Source organism: Zeus faber (genome assembly GCF_960531495.2).
Source record: "Zeus faber genome assembly, chromosome: 20".
Lineage (NCBI taxonomy): Eukaryota > Metazoa > Chordata > Actinopteri > Zeiformes > Zeidae > Zeus > Zeus faber.
The window spans coordinates 6038322-6063255 of record NC_137207.1 but is presented as its reverse complement, the minus strand read 5'-3'; the positions used below and the strand labels follow the sequence as shown (position 1 = coordinate 6063255).

Below are 24934 nucleotides of genomic sequence, written 5' to 3'. Positions count from 1 at the left end.
CTGAAGGAGGAACTTGTGCTCCCAGAGCTCCCAGAGCTCATCGAGATCAAGACATTCACAACGCCTAAATTTGATTGGCTGTTGTGGAGCAAGGGAACCAGGTCAGCGGCCTCAGAGGCTGTCATAGTTCAGGGTAGAGTCACCGAGCCGCAGATGACAGTGCGACTTCACACAGGAGAGGAGGCACAAGGAGATGGAGATTAAGCTTCATAGCCAGTGTATTACGTCTTCTAAAAAGAGGTTTAACTGTCCGGGTTTGACACCAGTGCCAGCAGCAGGTATGCCTTGTATGTGTGTCTGTGCTTGAATGCTTGCTTGTACTGTATGTATGTATGTAAGTGCGTATGTGTGGTGTGAGAAGGTCACTCGCTGCTGAAAAAATACCCTGTGACTCAACCAATGTTGCTTGTTCTCATTGAAGTCTTTGCTGATGAAGACTGTGGTTGTTGGCTGAACTACTGATGACAAATGTACTTATAAGTTGTAATATAAATGTATTGTAATTTGTGTGGATGTGTGCCTGTGAATATGTATTTCTATGCACTTCATCTGTTCTGGGACTCCCCAACCTTTGTCGTTGACTCATTGTGATTGTGAGCAGATGCAGATAATTAACTGTGCTTCTTCTCAGGCCATTCCTTTAATTTATTTTGTACAAATCCGGCATCCTATGTTCTCCTTCATAGTTCCAAACATGCCAACATCCAATCACGGCTGGCCCGAGGACTTTGGCTTCAAGCTTGGAGGAAGTGGCCCCAGCTACATCCTGTCCGTGGAGGAAGGCAGCAGCGCCCACCTGGCAGGATTGCAGGCTGGGGACCAGGTGCTGGAGATTGAGGGTCAGAATGTGTCGACTCTCGGCGCCCAAGCCGTCCTCGCCATCGCCCAGACCCAGAAAAACATCCCACCAAGTATCGGAGTGGTATCACGTATACAACAGGTCCGAAGCAGTGCTTGAATCCATCACTTCCAAATGCAAACGTAACATATGTTTGTATTTGAATGCAATTATCATTTATCTAGGGTGGGTTTCATTTTTGACCACTTGTTTTGTGTTTCGCCTCATAGATGGATATCATACCCGGTCCGGACGGTCGTTTTGGCTTCACCATCGTGGGAGACTGTCCCCTTCTGGTGGAGGACTGCTCGCCCTGCTCTCCGGCCGGGCGGAGCGGCCTGCGAGCGGGCGACTATGTCATGGAGGTTAACGGGATCCCCGTCCGGCAGCATGAGATGGCTGCGGCGCTCATCAAGGCCTCCCAGGGAAGGACCCTCCGCCTCGGGGTGCTGTGCCTGGGTTCCAGGCAGAAACGCAACAGCAGTATAGAGGACAGTCAGCTGGGGGGAGACGGGATGAGGCTGGACCGCAAGCACAAGGCTCTGGAGTTCAACAGGAGGGTGAGTGTACTGCAGTGCTGCCACTCTTGTGGGTCACGACCGTGACGCGGCCCTGTGGTGCGGACTGCGGCGTTGTCCCTCTCCGACTGTACCGAAGGTGCGCACGCCAGCGATGGGCTGCCCGTGATCAGTGCACCAGAACAGAGGTTGACTGTATCCAATGCTGTTTTGGTCATACTATAGACATTTTTTTTTGCTTGTGTTTAGTGAATAATACAGAAGATAAGGAACTTAACAAAAAATCGCATACTAAATCGCATTCGCAGTATTGGTCTAAAAAAAAATCTCAATTTGATTATCAAGGTCAGCGGCCCAAATTGTTCAGCCCTAGAGACCACTGATTTAAAGAACCAGGGGGATTGCCTGTATGTTTTGGCGTTTTATGTTGTGAAAATGTGCACGAGCAGCATTTTCTGTTAGACATGTAAGGAAACACAAAAATCACTTATTTTAGTTGAAAACAAACATATTTTGGGAAGGGATAGAGCTAGCAATTGATCTACACTCACTGAGCACTTCATTAGGAACTCTATTCTAATACTGGGTAGGGCCTCCCTTTGCTCTTAAAACAGCCTCAATTCTTCTTGGCATGGATTCCACAAGATGTTGGAAACAATCCTTTGAGATTCTAGTCCACAGTCCATGATTGTATCACACAGTTCCTGCAGATTTGTTAGCTGCATATTCATGCTGCGAATCTCCCGTTCTATCACACCCCAAAGGTGTTTGTTCTATTTGATTCAGATGCAGTGACTGGTGAGGCCACTGAAAAACATTGAACTCATTGTCATTTTTCATAAAACCAGGTGACATGGTGAATTATCACACTGGAAGTAGCCATTAGAAAATGGGTAAATTGTGGCCATGATGGATGCACATGGTCAGCAACAATACTCAAATAGGCTGTGGCATACAAGCAAGGATTGATTTATATTAACGGGCCCAAGGTATGCCAAAAAACATTCTCCACACAATTACACCACCACCACCAGCCTGGACTCTTGACACAAGGCAGGTTGGGTCCATGGATTCATGCTGTTGGCGCCAAATTGTGACCCTACCATCTGTGTGCCTCAGCAGAAATCAAGATTCATCAGACCAGGCTACGTTTTTCCAGTCTTCAACTGTCCAGTTTTGGTGAGCCACCGCAGTGTGTCCACCCATTCTCCATTGACCTCACTCATCATCACTCATTATCTCTGGATATTCTTTTTTAGGGGTTCCTAATAAAGTGTTCAGTGAGTGATCCTATATTGTTTTACAGCAAATGCTTTGTTTCAACCCGTTCTGCTGAGAAACCATGGGGACAGCACCGTCTACAGGCCTAAAACGTTTTACTCCAATTTCTGTAGTTGATCGACTCAAATTAAGTGATAACTGGGACAATCTTTTGCAAAGCAGATGGGCAGCTTACCAAGTGTTGGTAAATGTTCTGTGTTGGTGTTGGTTGTACTTTAAGCCATTCCAAAGCTGAATCGTTATTGCTCCGTCAGATCGAACAGATCTTGGGGGAAGAGCCGGAGGTGAGAGAGAAGCTGTTTGCTGTGCTGAAGCAGTATGCAGCAGAGAAGAAGGTCGATTGGCTGGCGTCCGTCCTCCCAGACGTCCTAACCACCGACGAGCAGAGACAGCTCATCTCCAGCATCAGGTAACACTCTCAGCATCCTGCTGTAGTTACACTTTACAAAAGTGAAGGGGAACGACATGCTTCCTGTGCCAGCTAGAAGACGAATGATGGACAGTTAAGTGAAAGTCCAGCAATCAAATTTGAAAGCCATCAACCACAAGATAAGGTGATCAAGGCCAGAAGCAACAGTTGATGCCATCCTATGGCTGTGGACTGTGTCGTACAGTCACTGTTAGCTGTTTTTATTTAGAATGTAATCCAGCTGGCCCTTTATCCTCACTTTGATGTCCCGATGAAAAGTAATGTTAATCTACAGGGATCAAATCATAAACAGGCTTTTTATTTTGCTCGTCCTGTCGGGGGACAGATTAGGGGAGAAGGGGGCTGGGTCTGACTCCATCTGCCAGCCTGGGTAAATCCCCCCCCTCCAACATACACACGTGAATGTGCATCAGTGCCAGTGAAACCTTTGGGCTTCAGAGGAAAGAAATGCATGTGAATGAGCCTAAGTCCGCTGTGCTTAGTGGTGGATCCTTGTGTCCATTAAGCTTGGCAGAATCTGCAGTCATGTGTTGGAGCTAATGATGAAGCAATTGTCATTCCATCAACCCAGGTTGTGTTGTAAATGGAAATATCTTCCAAGGCTCCCAGGAATGCAGCATTCGTCTTGATATACACTTTTTTATCAATTATTTTTTTAAGACAAATTCAATTCTGCGGCAGTCGGTCTCCTGCCGATCTAGATGACTTTTAGTAGTTTAGTAGACTTTAGTTTGCTTGGTCATCCCATTGGAACCTCATTAGAAATGACAATGAAATGAGTTTAAGAACAGCCAGTCGGTGATTGGAAATTCTCGGGCGGCGGTGGCTTCTCTTCTCCAACTGGCTGGTGTAAAAATGGTTCACAACATGGATTCCGGCTGTATTGCGGTTTCTGAGTTGATTTTTCTTTTTGAAGCTACGCTAAGCTAAATGAAGAGGAGGTTGTTACTAGTAATGGGCATGATTAGTCGACTAATCGATTCGTCGATTCGGGTAGTGACGTCGACTTCCGAGAAACTATTCACGATTAATAAGTGTAGCACACACTTTACGAGAAACTCCGCCCTTACTCTAATAATTCTACCTTACGCTTCGTGAGAAACTCCGCCCGGACTCAGTACAGTGTGCACAAAGAAAAACATGCTTGTATGAAAGAATGATGGCGTTAAGGTGCGAAGTGTGGCCTTATTTTACCCAATTTGAGAAAAAAGGAGAGTGTTCGCCGAGTGGGATGAAGCTGTCTTCTACACAGTAGAAGCTGTGTTCTACTCCCGTGATGCGGAGTCATTTGCAATTTTCAAAATTTTTGTTTTGTCATCTCTGGTAAGACTGTTTTTAGTTTGGTCACTGTAGCACTTGGCCTATTTGGAAAAATAAAAGAATCAATTTAAATAGCACCTATTGTAGTTATATTATTTATGTACTGTAACTGTTTTTTTGTGCGGCTAGTCGACTTATCGACTGAAATTTTTGTTAGTTGTCGGCCACTAAAAATATTGATAATGCCCATCCCTAGTTATTACTCTAAATGGCATGTGCTCTGTGTAATGGCACCCCTCAGGTGGGAGTAGCCGTTACGCTGAATAAATCCGAGTTTTGTTGTCACAGAGGGGCAATAAATAATTCAAACGCCGTCGATCCTCTGCTCCCAATGGTATCGTCATTGTATCATTGTGAGAGATTCTCCTGCTTGAACAAGCCTCACAGCAACTTTATGAACGCTGTTTCCCTGTGTCCTTCACTCCTCCCTTTTACAACACAATCTCTCACTCTTTGGATTCCCTCTCTAATTTGTCTCTCTCTGCATCTGCATCTGTGTGTGTGTGTGTGTGTGTGTGTGTGTGTGTGTGTGTGTGTGTGTGTGTGTGTGTGTGTGTGTGTGTGTGTGTGTGTGTGTGTGTGTGTGTGTGTGTGTGTGTGTGTGTGTGTGTGTGTGTGTGTGTGTGTTTATCCGTGAAAGATTTTCGGGTCGTTATTCCGCCGTGAGCTCTTGCAGTTCATTCCCCTGCTCTGTGTTTGGTGGCAGTGGCTTTCCCCTGACACTTGGTGAAGCCAGCCTTCCTCTAGCACAGAGCTCCCTTCGTTTCTCCCATCACCCCTCTGCGACGAGCGCAGGGGAAGGCGTGCAGAATGCTAAATATCTGGCATTCTTCACGCAGAATAGATTTTACCCAATTTTACAGCACCTCAGTTTTGATGGACGCAGGAACTCTCCCACTGAGGAGAAAGCATGAGCTGCTTGGGGTAAGTGTGGATTAAAGGCTATCCCCCTCAGTTTGTATGCAGTCTCATTTAACGGGGCGCTCGCTTTGAGAATTCCCTGGGAATTATGGTTAAAAAAGTGCGGTATCTACGTTTCCGTTGCTTAGTTTTTGAGTTGTGGTTCTAATGTTTAAACCGCAGAGTGTTGATTCATACAGAAATGACTGAGCAGACGTTGTGGAATGAGATGACCGATTGGAATAAAAGTGCAATTCAAGGATGGTGATTGTAGACTGAGAAAGTCAGTAAATGGGGAGAGTACAAACGCTTCCAGGGTTAGAGATTGGACTCCTTCAGGGTTTCTGTGGCGCGTTCAAGACACTTGCGAAAGTATCCCATTTTTGCTGGGTTTTTTTTCTAGATTCCGGCTCTAATTCTGGATGACTCTGAAATTGTGATTCATTCATTTGAACTGCATCAACATGGCAGTTAATCGATTTAACTGGATTCATTATAACTGGATGGACTTCTCACAGCAACAAAGTAAAGATTATTGTGTCCTAAATAAATGATATATTACATTTGATCAGGATGAGTGATGCACCCCTTTTCACCCTGTAGTGTGTGTGTGTGTGTGCGTGTGTGCGTGCGTGCGTGCGTGCGTGCGTGCGTGCGTGCGTGCGTGCGTGCACAACTGAACAACACAAACATCAAACCAAACTTAATTCTTCTCATATGTCATATAAATCAAGAAGTCTTCTGGCACAGAATCATTTAAAATACAACTTTCACCAGCGTTTTAATCTTGTTGTCACCCTGAACAACATAGAGTCTTGTGTATTCCAGATATTTCATCTCACAATAGAGGAAAAGTCTTTTTGTTGTGGGTTCTCTTGCTGTTGGCTGTATCACTGAAATTAGATGTGTCACTGGTTGCTGTTTTCTGATATAAAAGTTCAAATGCATCTATTCAACCATCCAAGGGTGACATTCAAAGCTGACATCACCCTCCTAGATATTTTTCCATCTTTGGATTCCATTTAATTTAGCTACATACGAATATTAAAGGCAAAGGTCGTCTTATAACTGGATGTTATGTCTCGATCTGGTCATGCTGCATATTCTTCATTTTCAACATTACTTTTCCACATAACTGCAGTCAGCCTGGGCTGATATGCGAAATCCAGCTCTATACCTGATTGTTTCTCTTGCTTTTTTTTTTTTTTCTCATTCTGACTGATCTCATTCTTAGCGATCACTCAGCGTGGCTTTTACCGACTGCATCTGACCCCATTGTGTTCACAGTGGAAGATAAGTGAGATGAGTCCGACCTTGTTTTTCACGGACACCCCGTGCAAAATGTCTGCTTTTGACCAAATCCTGGACACTGGCCAGTGACAAAGTGACCTTAAATAGCACATATTTAATCATACAGTTATTCCCTAATTCCACTGCCCTTATCCTTCAGAGTCCCACTGAGGTACTTAATATAGCTGTGTAACAGTATAATATGCATGCGTTTTACACCACTCCCAGTATGCAGTGCAAACTAGCAACCGTGTCCTACGCCCACACCTGGACAGTGAAACCGAAATGAGGTCTCCCATATATAGATTGCTGCCTGTCATTCCTCCCTTTTGAGAAATCTTATCTCTCTCTTTCTCTCTGTCTCTCTTCCCCTTCATGCTCTTACCCGCCCACAGATAAATATAGATTGCCAGTCTTTACAAATGAGGCCAAATCGGAGCACTCAAATTAGTAAGAAAACTTTATTTTGTGATGAAGCGGCAGTTCCAACAGATGGGTTTTGCCGTCGTCAAAAACAATGATGCGAGGCGTCCTTGCCCAACGCAAACGGCACATGGACACGTGTGAAGATAAAGGCCGATATCGACGGACAAGATGCGTTTTTAATAAAGTTAAATGCCGTCGAATAAGAATAGATAAAACGTGGAGCCGCAGGAGTGTTGGCTGTCTCACACACATCTCTGCAGCGAGTCCAAATTTATGCAGCTCCACCGACTTCCTTATTGAACTGAAAGGCACGGTACATTCTCTGAGTGCGCAGCATGTGCCTCCGTCCAACGCCCGCTCATCCCACTATGCATGTACATTGTGTATGTAAATCAGAGACACTCTGGGACAAGCCGGAGACAGCCGCAGCATCCAAAAATGTTGCAATGTTTTAAAAAGGTGAGGCCTGCTCTCTTAAACTAATTGGAGGCACAAAAGTTGTTGGATTGTCTTTTGTTTCTTGTTTTCATTTGCATGCATATTGCACAATTAATATGAATCTCCAGTGACGCTGAGTGTCTGCACCATGAAATTATAGCCACTTTGCTCGAGGCTGGATGCTGCTATGGTGGGGGTGGGGGTGGAGGGGGGTGGGGGTGGAATCAAATTTGTGTAAAGCACACTCTGTCATCTTTTGAAAGCACCCAGGAGTATCGTTTGCAAGAACCTCCCCGTAAAGACCACGGCACAGAGATTTGTTCTAAAACAAGAAAAAAGCTCAAGAGAGCTCATTAATTAATAATTAAGTTTAAAGCGATGTCTGGATTATTTATGTATCTTGACTTATTTTTCCTATGTGCGTGTGCCTCAGATTCATTCATTAATTTATTTATTTTTATCTCTGCCACTTACAGAAATGTTAAACTCATTTTGTCCTCGAAATTAAACTAAATTGTCAGCAAACGAGAGCAGCTGAACAGGGACTCTTGTGTAGCATCGTCAAGCGGCGCTGGATAATTAGAAGAGCATTTGTCGCACGTTGCACAGAACTTATCCTTGCTTCATAAAGTCTCCTCGTTCTCTCCACAGCTCTCAAAACCCGTTTCTCAAAATCCCTGTGTAATACCTGTCTGCTATTTAGTCTTGTTTAGTTGTCCTCCACCCCTTGTAATTTGCCTCTGACAACAGCAGTATTTTAGCAGCTTGTTTTTATTTCTCTCTCTCCTCCTTCTCCATTCTCCCGTTATTCTCTCCTTGTTGCTACCTGACCGCCGTTGCTTTTCACGCCAGGCGCTCTGGAACACTCTTGCCTCGTCTGTTGAGGGCTGATTCATCCGAATCGCCAGCAGAGCCGCTCGGAGGATGGAAACACCGACCAGTCAGAACAGACTGCTTGTGGGAGGGAACCAGAAAAAAAACAAACAAAAAACAAAACAAAAACATTCTTGAGTTTAGGTGCTGTTCACAGGTGGATATAAAACCTCTTTCTCATAATCAATGAATCTACCTAGCCTAGCTGTGCTTTAATTGGATGTTTGATTTTGTTTACACCTATGAACCGACGAAGCAACAACCTGTTGGTTTTTTGTTTTTTCAACTTTGATGAAGCGAGATGGCGGGCGGTTCTATTATTGTTTTACCAAGCTGGCCCTGTGTTCCTGTGCATACACCTTTTTTAGTTTGTTGGTGGTTTGTGTGCATATCTGCCCCCATACACTTGTTATATATGTGCGGTGTGTATCTTTCTGTGCGTGTGTACCTGCGCTTTGTACGCCTGCTTTTGAGTGGGTGTATTGTACTCTTGGCAATGGCTCTTGAATGAGGTGTTTTTTGTTTCAGTTTTTTTAAATTCTGTGTTATGAGCCATTGCATTGAGCAGCGTGGCTCGAGGGAGAGATGGCACATTATGTTTTATGCCCGCACTCACCACCGGGAGCCACAAACAGACATTTAGGAATCAAACTTCATCTCATACTTTTACCCAATTAATTTTGTTGCCGGTAATGGCAGACTTGGACATAGCGTTCTTGTATGTCATATACAGTATAACCTTGTTATACATAATTTTTCTCCATGTGGCTTGATACATTAAATATCCGATCTGCTCTCTTATCCAAACAGATGTATGACGATATGAATCAGTCGTAAGAATGAGTCTTAATGGAAATGACTCACCAATATCAACAACCTTCAATCAGTGTTTTCTCATGAATGAACTGCCATCAGATTACTATTTTAGCATTGGTTTCTGGTCTCAGTTACGAATCGCGCGTCTTTTAATGTATCTTCTCACATTTGTGGGTAATCTTATTCAAAGAGTGCCATACAGTAGTACTATGACTGCAGATAGCAGGGATACACCAAAAGACTTTCAAAAGACAGACACATTCAGACTTTTTAAGACTTGTTTTTCCATTACAGTAAAGGATTTCACGGGGAATCACACATTGTGGGATTCTAGCACTCACTGTAGGATCCAAAACTGTTTTTTTCTTTATTTATTCTTACTGTTGCTGTTGTCGGCTTCCTGTAGCGTCGTTAAAATATTTCACATTTTTAAAGGTCAAAATCGTTAAGGGCAAAAAGTACGACGACAACCTTACTTTGCGCTTTTCGGAATGATCGGAAATGACATTTACATCAAGTGAGGACGTGTGTGTGTGTGTGTGTGTGTGTGTGTGTGTGTGTGTGTGTGTGTGTGTGTGTGTGTGTGTGTGCGAGTTGGAGAGAGAGAGAGAGAGAGAGAAAGAGAAAGAGAAATGAACAGATTGACAGATAAGAGAGAAAATGAGAAAACAACAAGAGAAGGAGCGACGAGATGAGAGAGAGATCCAGGCGACAGACACAAGGAATAGAACAGACGTAAACAGATGCGGAGCAAAATGGACGCATCAGCGCAGAGATACATAGAGAGATATAAAGAATAAAATGGAGAGAGAGAGGGATGAAGGATAGCGGAGGAGCAATCCCGCTCTCGCTCTCTCACTGACTCCCACACCTTTTGCTGTTGCTGTGTTCACACACTCGCACCTCACGCTGCAGCAACCAGACTCTCCGCAGAGCAGCCAGTGCTGCCGGACCGAAGCTCCATCTCTCTCTCTCACCATCTCACCGTACAAGTTCTCTCCTTCATTTTCTTCATTTTCTCCTCCCTTTACACTTGCTGGGTGACACCTCTGTATTCCGTCGGATGCGGTTGGCTTTCAGATGAAGCCTGTCGGTTACAAATAAGGTTTTTCTTTGGGTTTTTTTTTTCCTGCATCCCGGATGTTCGATTTCGTCCACCGCTCAAGCAGGTTCCTCGGACCCTCTGACCCAAGTTCCCTTGCTGGCCGATCTCATTATCGTGTCGAGGAGCAGAATTTTCTCTGACTCAGAGACTGACAAAGAGGGGAAAAAAACGAAAACAAACACCTTTATTTCCTTCTTTCCTCCTCACATGCCGGATCCTTCTCGCCATGTTTGCCAGGATCTTCATTCCGAAAAAGCACCGGCAGCGCTTCGACCAGGCCGTCTCCCAGAATCTGATCAACCGCATCTGCCGTAGTAAGAGCATCAGCGAGCCGCAGGGCCGCCTGCGTCGCAGCCGCAGCGAGGACCACCCTGAGCGCCACCACGCCTCCAAGCGGGCCAGCTCCGTGCCCCGGGACGGCGAGGCAGGAGGCAGAGGGGAGGGCGACAGGGACAGGGACAGAGACAGAGACAGAGACAGAGGAGCCAGGAAGTCCATTTCAGGTGTCTCCCAGCATCCTGCCACCGGAGCCAATCAGAGGTGAGCAGTTAGTCAGCCTCCTGACTTGTGGTTTGTTTCAACTTTTCAGATGTTCTCTTATTTCTGTTATGTAATTCATATGGAGGGATCACTTCTACATTGCTGATATGGCTATCTCTACTTTGAGCCCTAAACTTCTAAAAATGCTTCTATGTGTCAAAAAAACAGAACGTCAAGTTGATTTTCTAAAATATGTTAGATTTTTGAATGTGAGATGAGATGAGATGAGATGTTGTTGCAGCCTGATATTTTATTGATATTCTCCTGATGTCAGTATCAGTACATCCTTGGTATCAGTCCGAGATAGTCCAGAAAGTGTAATATTTTTGCAAAAATGTTTCACTATATAGCCTTATGTTGGTTAGAAGCAACATATACAGTCATAGCCCTGCATGTGGCTTCAGTTTAAATTAATTGTCATTGCACAAGTACTGAGGCAACAATTCTCTGCATTTTACCCTTCCTAGTAATTGATGGATCTAGGAGCATTGGGCTGCCATATAGTGGCACCTGGGGAGCGGTAAGGGGGTTAAGTGTCTTACTCAAGGACACATCAGCACGCTACCAGGAGGAGCCGGGGAACAAACCGACAATCTTCCAATTTCTAGACGACCCGCTCTACCTCCTGAGCCACTGCCCCCATGACGTAGTCATTCAACAGTCTCAGAGCCACCGACCCTAAACACGTCTTTGATCCGGTTTGTCATTTTTAAAAACCGTAAGACACCCTTTTTACCATCCACTTGAAACAGACGCGACAGTGGGTTTGCACTGTCGCGTCTGTTTGTGGATCATTAACTATTCATCATGGTAATCTGGCTTTGTGCTATCGGCTGAACTGTTCAACCCCCTCTCTAATCCCCCACACACTATAACACTGATTACGTGTCGGTCCAATGAAAACTTGGAGTTGGAATCCACTCCCGCTCCGCTGAACACCCGCACTTCGACATGCGCGGTACACTCGGACAACGCCTAATCTGCCGCCTTAATCATAGTGGTCATTACATCCATTTGTGATCCAGTCCAGGTTTTCCGTGCCATCTCCTAGCCCCCACTTGCTTACTCAGTTATCCCCATTGATGCATATCTGGATCTCTAGCTGGATATGTCAAGTGTTATCCTTTTAGGTAGGTGACAGCTCATTGTACTTTAAGAGATTACCTCACTGCTACAAGTGGCCAATCATAATGAGGGGGGCTGGCAGCGCTGCCACATGGGCGCAAAAACATTGTGTAACATTGTGTTTCCTTAGTTACTGATAGGTAGGTAGATAGATCAATAGATGGATGCGTTGTGCTAATTTTCTCAAACATACAAAGGATGTCCACTTAAGGAAAGGCGTATATATTTATAGCACATTTCTGACGCAAAGGCAATTCAAGGTGCTTCACATAAGGAATAAAAGACATCATATAAAAGCGTAGACGAATAGAAATAAGAAAACATAAATGGATACGTCGTTGACGTGCCATTCAAAACAGGCCTGCACAGTTAAACATGGCAGGACCCGCACACACTTTGGTCGACTCAAACACAAGTATCAACCCAATTGGACTGTTACTTATCACCTAGGGGGGGAAAAAACCTGGATGAAAAAAACAACATAGATCAAAGAATGTGAGGATTGGATTTAAGAGTAGTAAGCAAAAACAGTATCAAATGATATTACCAACTCACATAACTATAGTGCGAGTGACGTATGAAGTCAGCTGGAAGTCGATCAGTTGACGGGAATAAATAATGAAGTCCTTTTAAGTGTGTTATCATTATTATTTACCCGATTACCAAGCAAAGTGTCCTTATTATGACCCCCCCTCCCCCACTGCCATCGCTGAGTTTCATAGCTTTGATATTTAGTGCTACTAGCCCCCCCCCCACACACACACACACACACGGCCCCCCCAACTGTGTTCAGTGCTTCTTACATAACAACCAGTAGGGCTATCAAGGAACACGTTACTTGCATGCTCCCCCCTGTTTCTGTGGCCCTCTCGTGTTTACATCTCACGCTGGCGTTCCCTTGAGTAGTTTCCATGGCAACGTCGACATGTTGAGTCTTCTCTCTCTCTCTTTCTCCCTCTCTTGGTCACTCGCTCTCTTGCCTTTGATGCGCGGTAGAAGGTTCCAGGGTGCACCCCTCCTCCAGAGAAATAGAGCAGAGCCATCGCTGTTCCCCTAAAATCTCTACGGCGCCTGGTTTTTCCAAGTTGAGGGTTTCCTCTATCTATCTATCTATCTATCTATCTATCTATCTATCTATCTATCTATCTATCTATCTATCTATCTATCTATCTATCTATCTATCTATCTATCTATCTATCTATCTATCTATCTATCTATCTATCTATCTATCTATCTATCTATCTATCTATCTATCTATCTATCTATCTATCTATCTATCTATCTATCTATCTATCTATCTATCTATCTATCTATCTATTTATTTAATCAGCCTTTTTTTGTCGATGGTTGAATACGCTTCTACATACAAGGTCCTTTCAAATTTTCTTTTTACATTTAGAAACCATGATGAAACCAGTGTACCTATAAGACGCTTGCCAAATCCTAGAATTCACTTTTGCGTATACGTAATAAAACATAGGTAAACATGCTGCATTCTTTAATTAATTCTTTAATTCTCTTGGGTTTTTTTTAATGCTGAAATACCTTTTCACTGTCGCAAAACCAAAACCAAAGACCTCTCAACATCGATTATCCCAATGACAGTAAAGCATTTTTTTTTACGTGTGTGAAATGGTGGGAGCCATTGTCTACAAATTAAAATTAAATGAATATAAATTTAGAAAAAAATATGAGGTTAATGGTAGGTAAATCGATCTTATACATATTTATTCTCCTTGTGTCTGTGTCTCTCCCCCAGGACTGTCCGTGTCTATAGGGGCAAGAAGAGCTTTGGCTTCACCCTGCGTGGCCACGCTCCTGTCTGCATCGACTCTGTCATCCCAGGTACACAACATGCACCTCTGTATACTAACTCCTCGGCCTAGACAGGGCACCTGGGTGCTCTGCACTGTGGGCGAAGCCAGTGTATTTTGGTGTGTGTGTGTGGGGGGGGGGCGTGTTTGGAAGGTGTGTTCCACGTCCACATTAGGAAGTGGATGTTAGCTGACTCATTGATTTGAAGTCGATGTCAGGACAATGCCTTAAAAACAAACAAACAAAAAACATTCTGTTGGTGAATGTGGTAAGGATGCTGTTGCATAATGACTAACTCATAAAGTGAGTTTTGTATGAAAAACGTTTTCAATGTTTTGGCGACAAACAATTCCAATTTCATGAAGGATTAAGGTTTGCAGCAATGAAGCATAGCCTCTCTATTTGTATTCTCTGTCTAGCTTTTGGTCAGAAATACCTGTTGTTCATAACTGTCCCTTGTCCCTAGTTGTCCAAAATTACTGATTGCACCTTTTTAAATATAAGGGGTGTAGGTTTAAAATAATAAAAAAACTAAATTTCATTGGAAAGATTTAATTTTTAATTTTCTAGCCCTCGTTAGAGAAATGTCACAGCAAGGTGGTTCTGTGTTGCCATGTTCTTAATTCTTATCCCTTACTTGACTTGCACTGTTATTTTGCTGCTGTGACACCTGAAATTCTCCACAGGTATTAATAAAGTTGTTTTTTTAATCTTATCTCTCCATCGGTCATCAGAGAAGTTAGCTCTGGTCATATTTTCAATGGCTTTGTCTTGTACCATGTTACACAGCAGGGCAAGATAAAAACAAAATGGGGTGTAATTGGCGACTCATATTATGGCTCAAAAATACTGACCAAGCAGTTAATTGCTACGTCTTCCACCTCAGAAAATGGTCTGAAAAAGACTTTGTCAGCAAATTTTTCCAATTGCATTTTAGATAGCAGTCAACTTCTGCCGACAGAAGTTGCCAGGGAGTTTGTCTCAGGGAGTTTGTCAGCCGGAAACGCCGGGATGAAATCATTTCTTAGTGGTGTCTCTGTAGTTGTTCTGCTTTGACCGTGGTATTACCGCCAGTGGTATAAGAATGGCACAGCTGGCAAATTGCCGCTTTAATTGACATTTTTTGTGTCACATACTCTTGACTGGTAAACCAAGCTACTGCCAAGCTGGTGACTTTAACGGAGACGGGATCTGCATCCAGCCACAGATGTATTCACTTATAATAATAAAAGTGGCGTGTGTGTAAAAGGTAGAATGAGGCAGTGAAAGAGATGAGAATTGTCGCAAAATTATGTTCTCGAAATTACTTTTCTTCGCTGAGCTTTATGAATCCTGTGACTGACGCCCTATTAACAATCAAGAGGACCCATAAATAATAGAGCCGTGAAATATTGAGCGCCGAGCTTGTCGCAGAGAACTTCCGTCAGGGGACGCACAGACGCCCCCGTTGTTTTGGTGCTGAGAGGAGGGAAATGTGATGCGAGCGTTCGCGCGTGTGTGAGGGTGTGTGTGCGAGGGTGTGTGTGCGAGGGAGTGTTTGCTGACGACGGCGTTGTGCCCACGGCCCTCCCTGTGCCATTGCGGGCCTGCGCTGACTCACCCCCGGCAGGCCGCGTGGGGCCCGATATGGAAATGATGTGGGCGTATGTCACGGTCTGCATCGTGATTCGCCCCGGCATGCTTTATTGATGAGCAGGAAGCAGGCAGTAAAGAGGTCGGTGAATGTGCCTCCACGGATCCATAGCCGCGACAATCAAACAAATAGATCGTTATACAATATCCCTGTGTCAGAAGGACGGGGGGGTGTTGAAATGTTTTTGTACTAGATGAATTCACAGGGGTTCAGGTTGTTACGTAACCTTGTGGACTTGTGGTGGAGCTCATCTCTTTTCAGTATCAGACACTCTTGGCCCATGGTCTTCGAAAATTGTCCTTTTTTCCATTCATTAGTGATGGTAGGGGTCTGAATTCAGTCAGAGGGGTATGTGTTTTTCCCCCCAATACCACTGTCAACTATATTTTATGCAATAACTATATTCTCTTTATTAGTCTTTTTAGTGTCTTTATTGTCTCTTTATTGTCCATCCAATTACTAGAAATGTACCCCTCTCAAGCTTGTTATTAAAATTACACATTCCATAGTGGAATAAAGAATTTGGGAAGTAAACATAATGCGAGTTGTATCTTCAGAAAGGAAGTTTCAACATTTAATAGTTAAAACATATTGTGTATTGGAAAACAAAATATAAAATATAGTTATATATTTAGTAAATATATTATTGTTGCCAAGAATGTGAAAGATGCATATGATGAATTCAATAGGTTTAACCAGTCCAAGCGTCTTTGTCAGCTCTCTCTCTTTATTCTTTACTTAATTCCATTTTTTTTTAATCCTTTATTTATTAATTTACAATTTTTTTTTGTGCTTGTACCATTGGAATCACAGTTTAATACTACATGACTTAAATAAAAAGGTTTTTAAAAACGCTCTCTCTCTCTCTCTCTCTCTCTCTCTCTCTCGCTCTCTCTCTCTCTCTCTCCCTCTCTTTCTCTCCCTCTCTTTCTCTCCCTCTTTCAGATAGCCCTGCTGAGGACTGTGGTCTGAAACCAGGCGATCGCATCCTCTTCCTCAATGGACTGGACATGAGGTTTGTCTGTGCCGATCCACATGTGAAACTCAATTCACAAACAGGACTTTTGTAAAGGAAAACAAGTCTGATTCATCTATTTGATGGTTATAAAAGTAGAAAATAATTCATTTTCCATAATTAATTTCCCATCCGTATGTATTTCATTTCATACATATTTTAGAATTTCCTGTTGTATGTATTTGGCATGACGTAGGTGTGAATGTGAGCGTGCATGGTTGTTTGTCTCTGTATGTCGGCCCTGTGATAGACCTGTCCAGGGTGTACCCTGCCTCTCGCCCAATGACAGCTGGGATTGGCTCCAGCCCCCCCGCGACCCCATGAGGATAAGCGGTATAGATAATGGATGGATGTACAGTATTTGGCATGTGCGCTGGGTGCGTGGGCACTGGGTGCGTGGGCACTGGGAGGGGATTGTGTTTTCACATGTGCGCACACGCTATGGTGAAGTGCATTGTGTCCACAGGAGGAGAATATAAAATATTGTTTTAGGAATCGCAAGGTGAGACCTAAAGAACTGCTTCACCTTCCAACACCGATGATGGAGAACACGTGTAGGAGGGCTGGGCAAATAATAAGTAAAAGAAATAGATGTAAAACTTTGATTAAAAAAAAAAAAATTCAATATTAGCTACCTGGGACTGGGTCAGAAGGGGGCCGATGAAGAGTCACGGAGCAGGTTATGACCGCAGGAAGACCCGCGAGGTGATCTGAAATCCAAACCCACTGTCGTGAACACCTCCCACTGACAGCAGTGGGAGGTGTTCAATGGAGAAAATGGAAAACAAACCAGGCGGTGTAGGAGCGTGGGGTTGGATATCGTACCGGCGAGTGAAGCGTCCAGCGATGAGTCACAAGCGCGGACGGGGCTCTTCGCACTTGGCCTGAGAAGACTCGGCTCCGAGTGTGAAGAGCCTGACTGTTACTAGCTACAATACCCATCAGCCCGGTTGGACTCAGGCCGGTTTCGCCCTCTGCGTTTCACAGCCTTCGCTTGTTTTGTTTCTTTATAAAGGTCTTTGTAATTCCGTGCAATCTAGAATGCACGGAATTGCTTCTGTATCCCTCTGAATGTCTCCACCTCTTCCTTGTGCGTTTCGCAGGAACTGCTCCCATGAGAAGGTGGTGTCGATGTTGCAGGGCAGCGGGGCCGTGCCTACGCTGGTGGTGGAGGATGGCCCGTCCGACTGGTCCTACTCCGACAACAGCGACCCCGAGGACTCCCCCCTGCTGGTCCCTGCCACCCTGCCGCGCTCCAGGTCCTTATTTCAGAACACCAACAGTGTCAAGTTATCAGATTGCTTGGAAATGTAGTCAGTAATTAGTGAGTATTTGTAATTCGCCCTGTAATCCATCTTGTCAAAATTCGTGATTTAATCAGGATGCTTTTGGATTGCCTAGCAATTCTAAATGTCTCAATTTACAATAAATGTGGAAATTCATATGAAAATATGACATGTAGTATAAAAGGTAATAAATATAATATTACATTAAGTAATAATGCTTATGAATAATAAATTATAATAAAAATGATGAATAATAATGTAAATGTAAATACCATAATAAATATCACCAATAAATAGTAAATCAACAAAGTAAATAAAGTAATTCTAAGCTTTAAAAATGTAACTAATCTTTTTTTTTTCTTTTTTTTTCCTAGTAATCTTGGCTAATCAGTGTTGCTTTCAAAATGGGATTTCATAATCCTGTCAACATGTAATCAGTTACTTCCCAGCTCTATAGGGGAGTAACAATAGTGTTTTCTTCAGTGAAGTCAGCCAGCATAAAGGCTGGCTTACGCCTCTCTGTCTGCAAGTGCATGGGCATCGTTCGGAGACATTTGCGTGGCTACTTGTACGATTTTGTTTATAATGTTACATGTCCACTGGGAGCAGTGTCACATTAAGTAAACCACAATCTACAGAAAATGTAGAAGAAATCAGTTTTTTTCTCCCCCAAACTTGATTTGAAAACTTTATAACTCAAAAAACACTTATATGCCAGTCGTGCTCCCTTCTGCCATATTTTCTTTTCCCTTTCAAACCCGCCTCCCGAAAGGAAGTTGGGCTATTCAACCAATCAGTGTGCTTTTTGCGCGTTGTTGAGATTTGGGAGGTGTGGCCCACCCTTGCCTATAACCAGCTTTGCTTGGCTTGTGCTTTACAATGCTTTACCCCCTGAATTCCCTGTCCAGCTCCCCGGCGCTGAGCTCCCTCCAGTGGGTGGCCGAGATCCTCCCCCCCAGCATCAAGGTCCACGGGCGCACCTTCAGCCAGCAGCTGGACCACCTGTTAACCGTGCAGGAGAGATACACTGTCTGCAAGGCCCTGGAAACCTTCTTCCAGCACAGGTAGATAGCTAGAGGAGAGAATGTGACCACAGAGCGTTGGGGTCCAGGTAGAAGATGAGGGGCCAGGAGATGGTAGATGATGGAAGATAAAGACCCTACGACAGATGGTGGAGGTCAAGGATGAGGGTTCTGTAGACGAGGTATAGCATAGATCTACTAGAGGGAACTGAAATGTATCCCTGAGACAGATGAGATAAAGGAGCTTAAAGGGGACCTTTTATGCTCATTTCCACTCTCTATATTATTGTTCTGGGACTCAGCTAGAGTGCCTTTGCATGATTAACAGTTTAAAAAATACTATATTTATCTTATACTGGCCCTTTACGCAGCCCCTAAATTCAGCTTAAATGAGCTGTTTAGCTCCTGTCTCTTTAAGGCCCCTCTCCCTAAAAGCCCCCTTTCTTCTGATTGGCCAACCTTTGGAAGCAGGCCGAGGGACGTACCTTCTGTAAACTTTCACTGATTTCACTTTATCAGTTTTCCAAAGTCTGTTTCTGAACACATTTGAGGCGATAAATAAGCAACCCAGTTGCTGAATCTTCACTCATAGTAGATCTACAATGCCTTATTTAAAAGTTTGCTCCGTCTTTCACCGCGGTGCCCGGACCAGCGGGGAGCTTGGAGCAGCATGGAATACGGCCGGGCTTGGGGCTTTTTAGTTTTATTCAATTACAGAAACTTTTTATAAATACATTTAAAATAAATACATTTACGGTTTTATTTGGAGAATCCAGCCTACAGTACCCTAACGTGGACACACACAGAACCACACAGGAAATCCTTTTCCCTTGTCTGCAGTTTTGTCACAGGGAGATGGTATTAATTCCTCTTTCTTTTAAAAGACTTGTGCAGGTCTGTTCTAGTGTGTTTCCGACTTTCGTTGCTTTTCTCCAGGTTTGTCGGAGACACGGACACAGCACCGGGACTCCAGTCACCGGCATTCTAAAACGCTGTTTTTTTTTTGTTTCATGTAAACGTTGGGAAACAAAATAAACAAGAAATAAATAAATAAAATACATCTACATATTTTTTTACATCTACATAGAAATAAATAAAAATGTGAATTTTTTATTGGTTTTGTTAAGAGAAATGCACAGTGGATCAGATGGAGCAGATGACCATAGGAAATGCCAAAAGTAGAAAAAGTCTTCAGAGCGTAGAAAACCGAGTGGTTTTCAGAGCGGTCTGAAGCCTGAGCGTTTGGTTCACAGTGTACTTTGTCATTATTTTACCTCATTATTGGATACTTTTGCCACGTCTAATATGAACATCTAACATTGTAACATTATACACCGATCAGCCATAACATTAAAACCACCTCTAATAACCACTAATATTGTGTAGCTCCCCCTCATGCCGCCAAAACAGCTGTGACCCGTGGAGGCATGGACTCCACAAGACCTCTGAAGGTGTCCTGTGGTATCTGGCACCAAGACGTTAGCAGTAGATCCTTTAAGTCCTGTAAGTTGTGAGGGGCCCCCATGGATCAGGCTTGTTGATCCAGCACATCCCACAGATGCTGGATCGGATCGGACCCCAACCCCGGCCATCCACATGATGCAGAAGAAAATGTTATTCATCAGACCAGGCCACCTTCTTCCATTGCTCCATGGTCCAGGTCTGACGCTCACGTGCCCATTGTAGGTGCTTTCAGGGGTGGACAGGGGTCAGCATGGGAACTCCTACGCAGCAAGCTGTGATGCACTGTGTGTTCTGACACCTTTCTATCATAGCCAGTGTGGGAGTCCCTGCCCACAGGTAGGGGTTTAGGGAGGGAGACGGAGTCCTTTCTTCTGTGGTTTGCCAACATGGCGAGAGTTTTTATTACATCATGAACAAAAGGCTTGCTGGCCACAAGTATAAATAATAATGATGATGATAATAATAATAATAATAATAATAATAATTTAGTGTGCAGGAGGAATGGCGTTCCAGACTCTGGCTTCTGGTCGGCTGGCGAGCCTGTGCGCCGATCCCATCTGCAAGACAGACAAACATTAAGAAAGCTCCCAGCCGAATTGGACCAATCAGCACCATACGGCGCTGATTCGGCCGATTCGAGGCAGCTTGGCGCCGCGGGAAAGTGAGCCGTGCTCTCGTCTGCAGCCAGTGCTTGACCACACCCCTTGGTCCGCCACAGCCAGCATTAACTTTTTCTGTAGCTACAGTACTAACTACAGTAGCTCTTCTGTGGGATCAGACCAGGACCAGACGGGCTAGACTTTGCTCCCCACAGGCATCAGTGAGCCTTGGGCGCCCAGGACCCTGTTGTTGGTTCACCGGTTGTCCTTCCCTGGAGCACTTTTGGTAGGTTCTCACCACTGCATACTGGTAACACCCCACAAGACCTGCCGTTTTGGAGATGCTCTGACCCAGTCATCTAACCATCATAATTTGGTCCTTTTCAAAGTCGCTTTAACGCTTGCCAATTTTTTCTGCTTCCAACACATCAACTTCAAGAACTGACTGTTCACTTGCTGCCTAATATATCCCACCCCTTGGCAGGTGCATTGGAACGAGATGAGCAATGTTATTCACTTCACCTGTCAGTGGCTTTATTGTTGTGGCTGATCGGTGAATAGATGACAGAAAATAAGAATAATGTCCCCTTTACTGAAATCGGAGAACGCGGGCTGCCTTGACTTCAGTCCAAATGTGTTGATTCTTAGAATGTGGATTAAAGCCTCAATATAATCTCAGTTACATGAGTTCCATGTTCATTGCTTCAAGCACATTCGAGAGACTCCCAAATTACATTGTTTTTTATCTTGCTGTATCCGTCTGTCTCATTAGAGATGCAGACGATTTACTTTACATCCACATCACAGTGAATGGCACTGTAATACTGAGCCGTGGAAAGAGAGGGGCACTTTACATGATGTGTGTGTGGGTCCTCACGTGTTTATAAATGTGTGTGTGTGTGTATGTGTGTGTGTGTGTGTGTGTGTGTGTGTTGCGTGCGTGCGCGCCTGTGTGGGCTTTTCCAGGAACGTGGACACGCTGATAGTGGATGTGTTTCCCGTGTTGGACACTCCAGCCAAGCAGCTCATCTGGCAATTTATCTACCAGCTCCTGACGTACGACGAACAGGAACGCTGCCGGAGTAAGATCTCTCGTTTCCTGGGTTTCAAGAGTGCGGGTGAGCCCCCTGCCCATCCCTCACCCCCCTCACCTTTCACACGGTACATTTGTGCCCTAAGGTGTTCCCGAGTTTTGATCCTGTTAAACTGTAGATGTTCTGATGAAAAAACTGTTGAATAAGGAATGCAAATAAGGCCGCCGTAAATGAAGTAGGCCCCAGTCTTTTCTTGTGGGGAAATGTTGAAGCGATGTGTTTTTTACGAACCAATTGGTGTGGAACATACCCACATCATGACCATGTAAACACTCTTGTAAGTGATCCTATAAACACCTGCACAGGAGTGGGGGGAGGGGGATGGTTGTGTGTACTAATAGAATAATTACCTTACCTATGAAGACAAATTTTATCAAAAAGATTTTTTTGCTAAACAGATTATCAGATCAGTCAAATTGGCTTCGCATTTTGGTAATTTAAATGGTATAATAAATTATCTTCGCACAGGCTCGTCAGCCGACCAGAAGCCAGAGTGTGGAACGCCATTCTTCCCTGCTCTTCGTCTGAGGTTTTAACAGTCTGATTCGTATCTTCTATGGAGCTGGGATGAAATTACTTAAAGAGGGGGGTTGCGAGTTAATGCAAACGTTTTCAGCCCTGTGACTTGCTCAACCTCCAGGCTGGCAACCGCTGCCCTATCATTGACTCCACAGAGAAGACAACAAATTTGGAAGAAGGGAAACCACTGTATAACGCAACAAACATGAATCACGTATGAGAGCCTTAAAATGGCTTTCATGCACATCTCTAAATGTGGACCGCTTTCAAAAAGCATTTTTAATAATGGCTCTTCCTCGTGTATCGATGACACAGAGTTACTCAAAGGATATGGACATGCTACTCTGTAATCTCACCAAAGTTTGTGTTTGTGTCATTGCACTTGCATTTTGTGTGTCTGATTATAGGGGCGTTTGCATGTATATGTATATATACTATGTGTATATACTGTATATACACCGATCAGCCACAACATTAAAATCACCACTAAAAACCACCAATATGTTAGCTCCCCCTCATGCCACCAAAACAGCTCTGACCCGTCAAGGAATGGACTCCACTAGACCTCAGAAGGTGTCCGGTAATATCTCGCACCAAGACGTTAGCAGCAGATCCTTTAAGTCCTGTAAGTTGTGAGGTGGGTCCTCATGTATCTGGCTTGATGTTCCAGCACATCCTACAGATGCTTGATCGGATTTAGATCTGGGGAATGTGGAGGAAGTCAACACCTTCAACTCTTTGTCATGTTTCTGAAACCATTAACTGAACAGTTTTTGCAGTGTAGTAGGGCTCAGTATCCTGCTGAAAGAGGCCATTGCCATCAAGGAATATGGTTGCCATGATGTTAGCAGCAGATCCTTTCAGTCCTGTAGGTTCCAAGGTGGGGCCCCCATGGATCAGGCTTGTTGTTCCAGCACATCCCACAGATGCTCCATCAGACCAGGCCACCTTCTTCCATTGCTCCGTGGTCCAGTTCTGACGCCCACCTTCCAATTGTAGGCGCTTTTGGCAGTGGACAGGCATCAGCATGGGCACTCTGACCGGTCTGTGGCTACACAGCTCCATACACAGCAAGCTGTGATGCACTGTGTGTTCTGACACCTTTTTATCATAACCAGCATTAACTTTTTCAGCAATTTTTGCATCAGTAGCCCTTCTATAGGATTAGACCAGACATTCTAGCCTTCGCTCCCTACACACATCGATAAGCCTTGGGCCCCTTTGACCCTGTTGCTGGTTCACTGGTTGTCCTTCCTTGGGCCACTTTTGGTAGGTACTAACCACTGCATACTGGGAACACCCCACAAGACCTGCCGTTTTGGAGATGCTCTGACCCAGTGTGTCTGTGTGTCTGTGTGTGTGTGTGTGTGTGTGTGTGTGTGTGTGTGTGTGTGTGTGTGTGTGTGTGTGTGTGTGTGTGTGTGTGTGTGTGTGTGTGTGTGTGTCGGAGCAGCACTGGAGGCTGAGGCCGGCCCGGAGTACCACCACCACCACCGGCGGAGCAGCTCCGTACGCGTTACAGGAACGTCGTACCGCGGCAGCGTGCGTGAGAGGAGCTCCGACGACTGCATCATTGGAACCCACCTGGGAATGGGTAGGAACCTGAGATATCTGAACTGGTTGTCACAGTTTGCTTTTGAAGGGTCCATCAGATTGATCCAGCGGCGACGTGATTCAAAACAACAAGAATGTTGAGAAGGAGTTTGTTGAGGCAGTGTTAATTGCCCTCCGACGCTGTAGAAGGTTGAAGTGAAGGAGCATCGCAGCAAACCGTGCTAGCGCAGACAAAGTTCTGATGGCAGGAGACGTTCATTATGCATTCTTTCCCTCGTCATGCCCAAAAAACAGCGTCTTCAAAGCTTTGTGGTTGGGTAGTGTTTAGCCAGCAAATAAAACACAGTTGTGCTTTTTTTCTTCTTTTTTTTTATTTTTTTCATTTCAGCGTGGTTACTTAGCTTTTTAAAGGCAAAGGCATTCGTCACTTTATCGAGCTTCATTTTGACAAGTGAGTGGTCCAGTGACGGGTTTTGAGAATATAGAGGGGCGTTTTCCGATATTCCGATATACACTTAATCACCCCTTTCGTGGATGGAAAAAAATAATATATAGTTTTTATATATATATATATATATATCCCTAATATATAAATAATATATTAGGGATATTAGGGCTGCAATGGTACAGTGGGCCCATGGTTTGGTATGCATCACATTTTTTGGCTACCAGTAATGGTACAGTTTCGATATCTTTATATTTAAGAAGAAAATTGAATATATATACTGTATATATATTTATATATAATTGATTTAAGATATTTGATATTTTGATGATGATATCTATAATATATTTAAGATATTTATGACAGACTACTTTAACATTCAATATGAAATAAACATTTTTTACACATATGTATACATACACACATATATACATATATATATATGTGTGTGTATGTATACATATGTGTAAAAAATGTTTATATTGTATTGTACAGTATGTTATAGTAGTCCTTCATAAATAACTAGTGTAACACTCTGTGTGCATGACTGTGGGGGGAGGGGGGAGACAGGGGTTCAAGTTCATTGGT

At 44.0% G+C, this 24934-nt stretch overlaps 1 protein-coding gene across 1 annotated transcript in view; it reads left to right on the top strand.

Annotated features, from left to right (window-relative positions):
* The window catches only part of grid2ipb (glutamate receptor, ionotropic, delta 2 (Grid2) interacting protein, b), a gene marked incomplete at both ends in the record, with an annotated part of 37282 nt that overhangs the window by 474 nt on the left and 11874 nt on the right, over positions 1 to 24934 (top strand). Inside the window, 10 exons of the mRNA XM_080021870.1 lie at positions 687 to 940; positions 1069 to 1398; positions 2892 to 3046; positions 10473 to 10775; positions 13660 to 13745; positions 16294 to 16363; positions 17467 to 17622; positions 18558 to 18713; positions 21701 to 21852; positions 23801 to 23941. Coding sequence (XP_079877996.1) covers positions 687 to 940; positions 1069 to 1398; positions 2892 to 3046; positions 10473 to 10775; positions 13660 to 13745; positions 16294 to 16363; positions 17467 to 17622; positions 18558 to 18713; positions 21701 to 21852; positions 23801 to 23941 — 1803 coding nt within the window. The remainder of the gene's footprint in view (positions 1 to 686; positions 941 to 1068; positions 1399 to 2891; positions 3047 to 10472; positions 10776 to 13659; positions 13746 to 16293; positions 16364 to 17466; positions 17623 to 18557; positions 18714 to 21700; positions 21853 to 23800; positions 23942 to 24934) is intronic.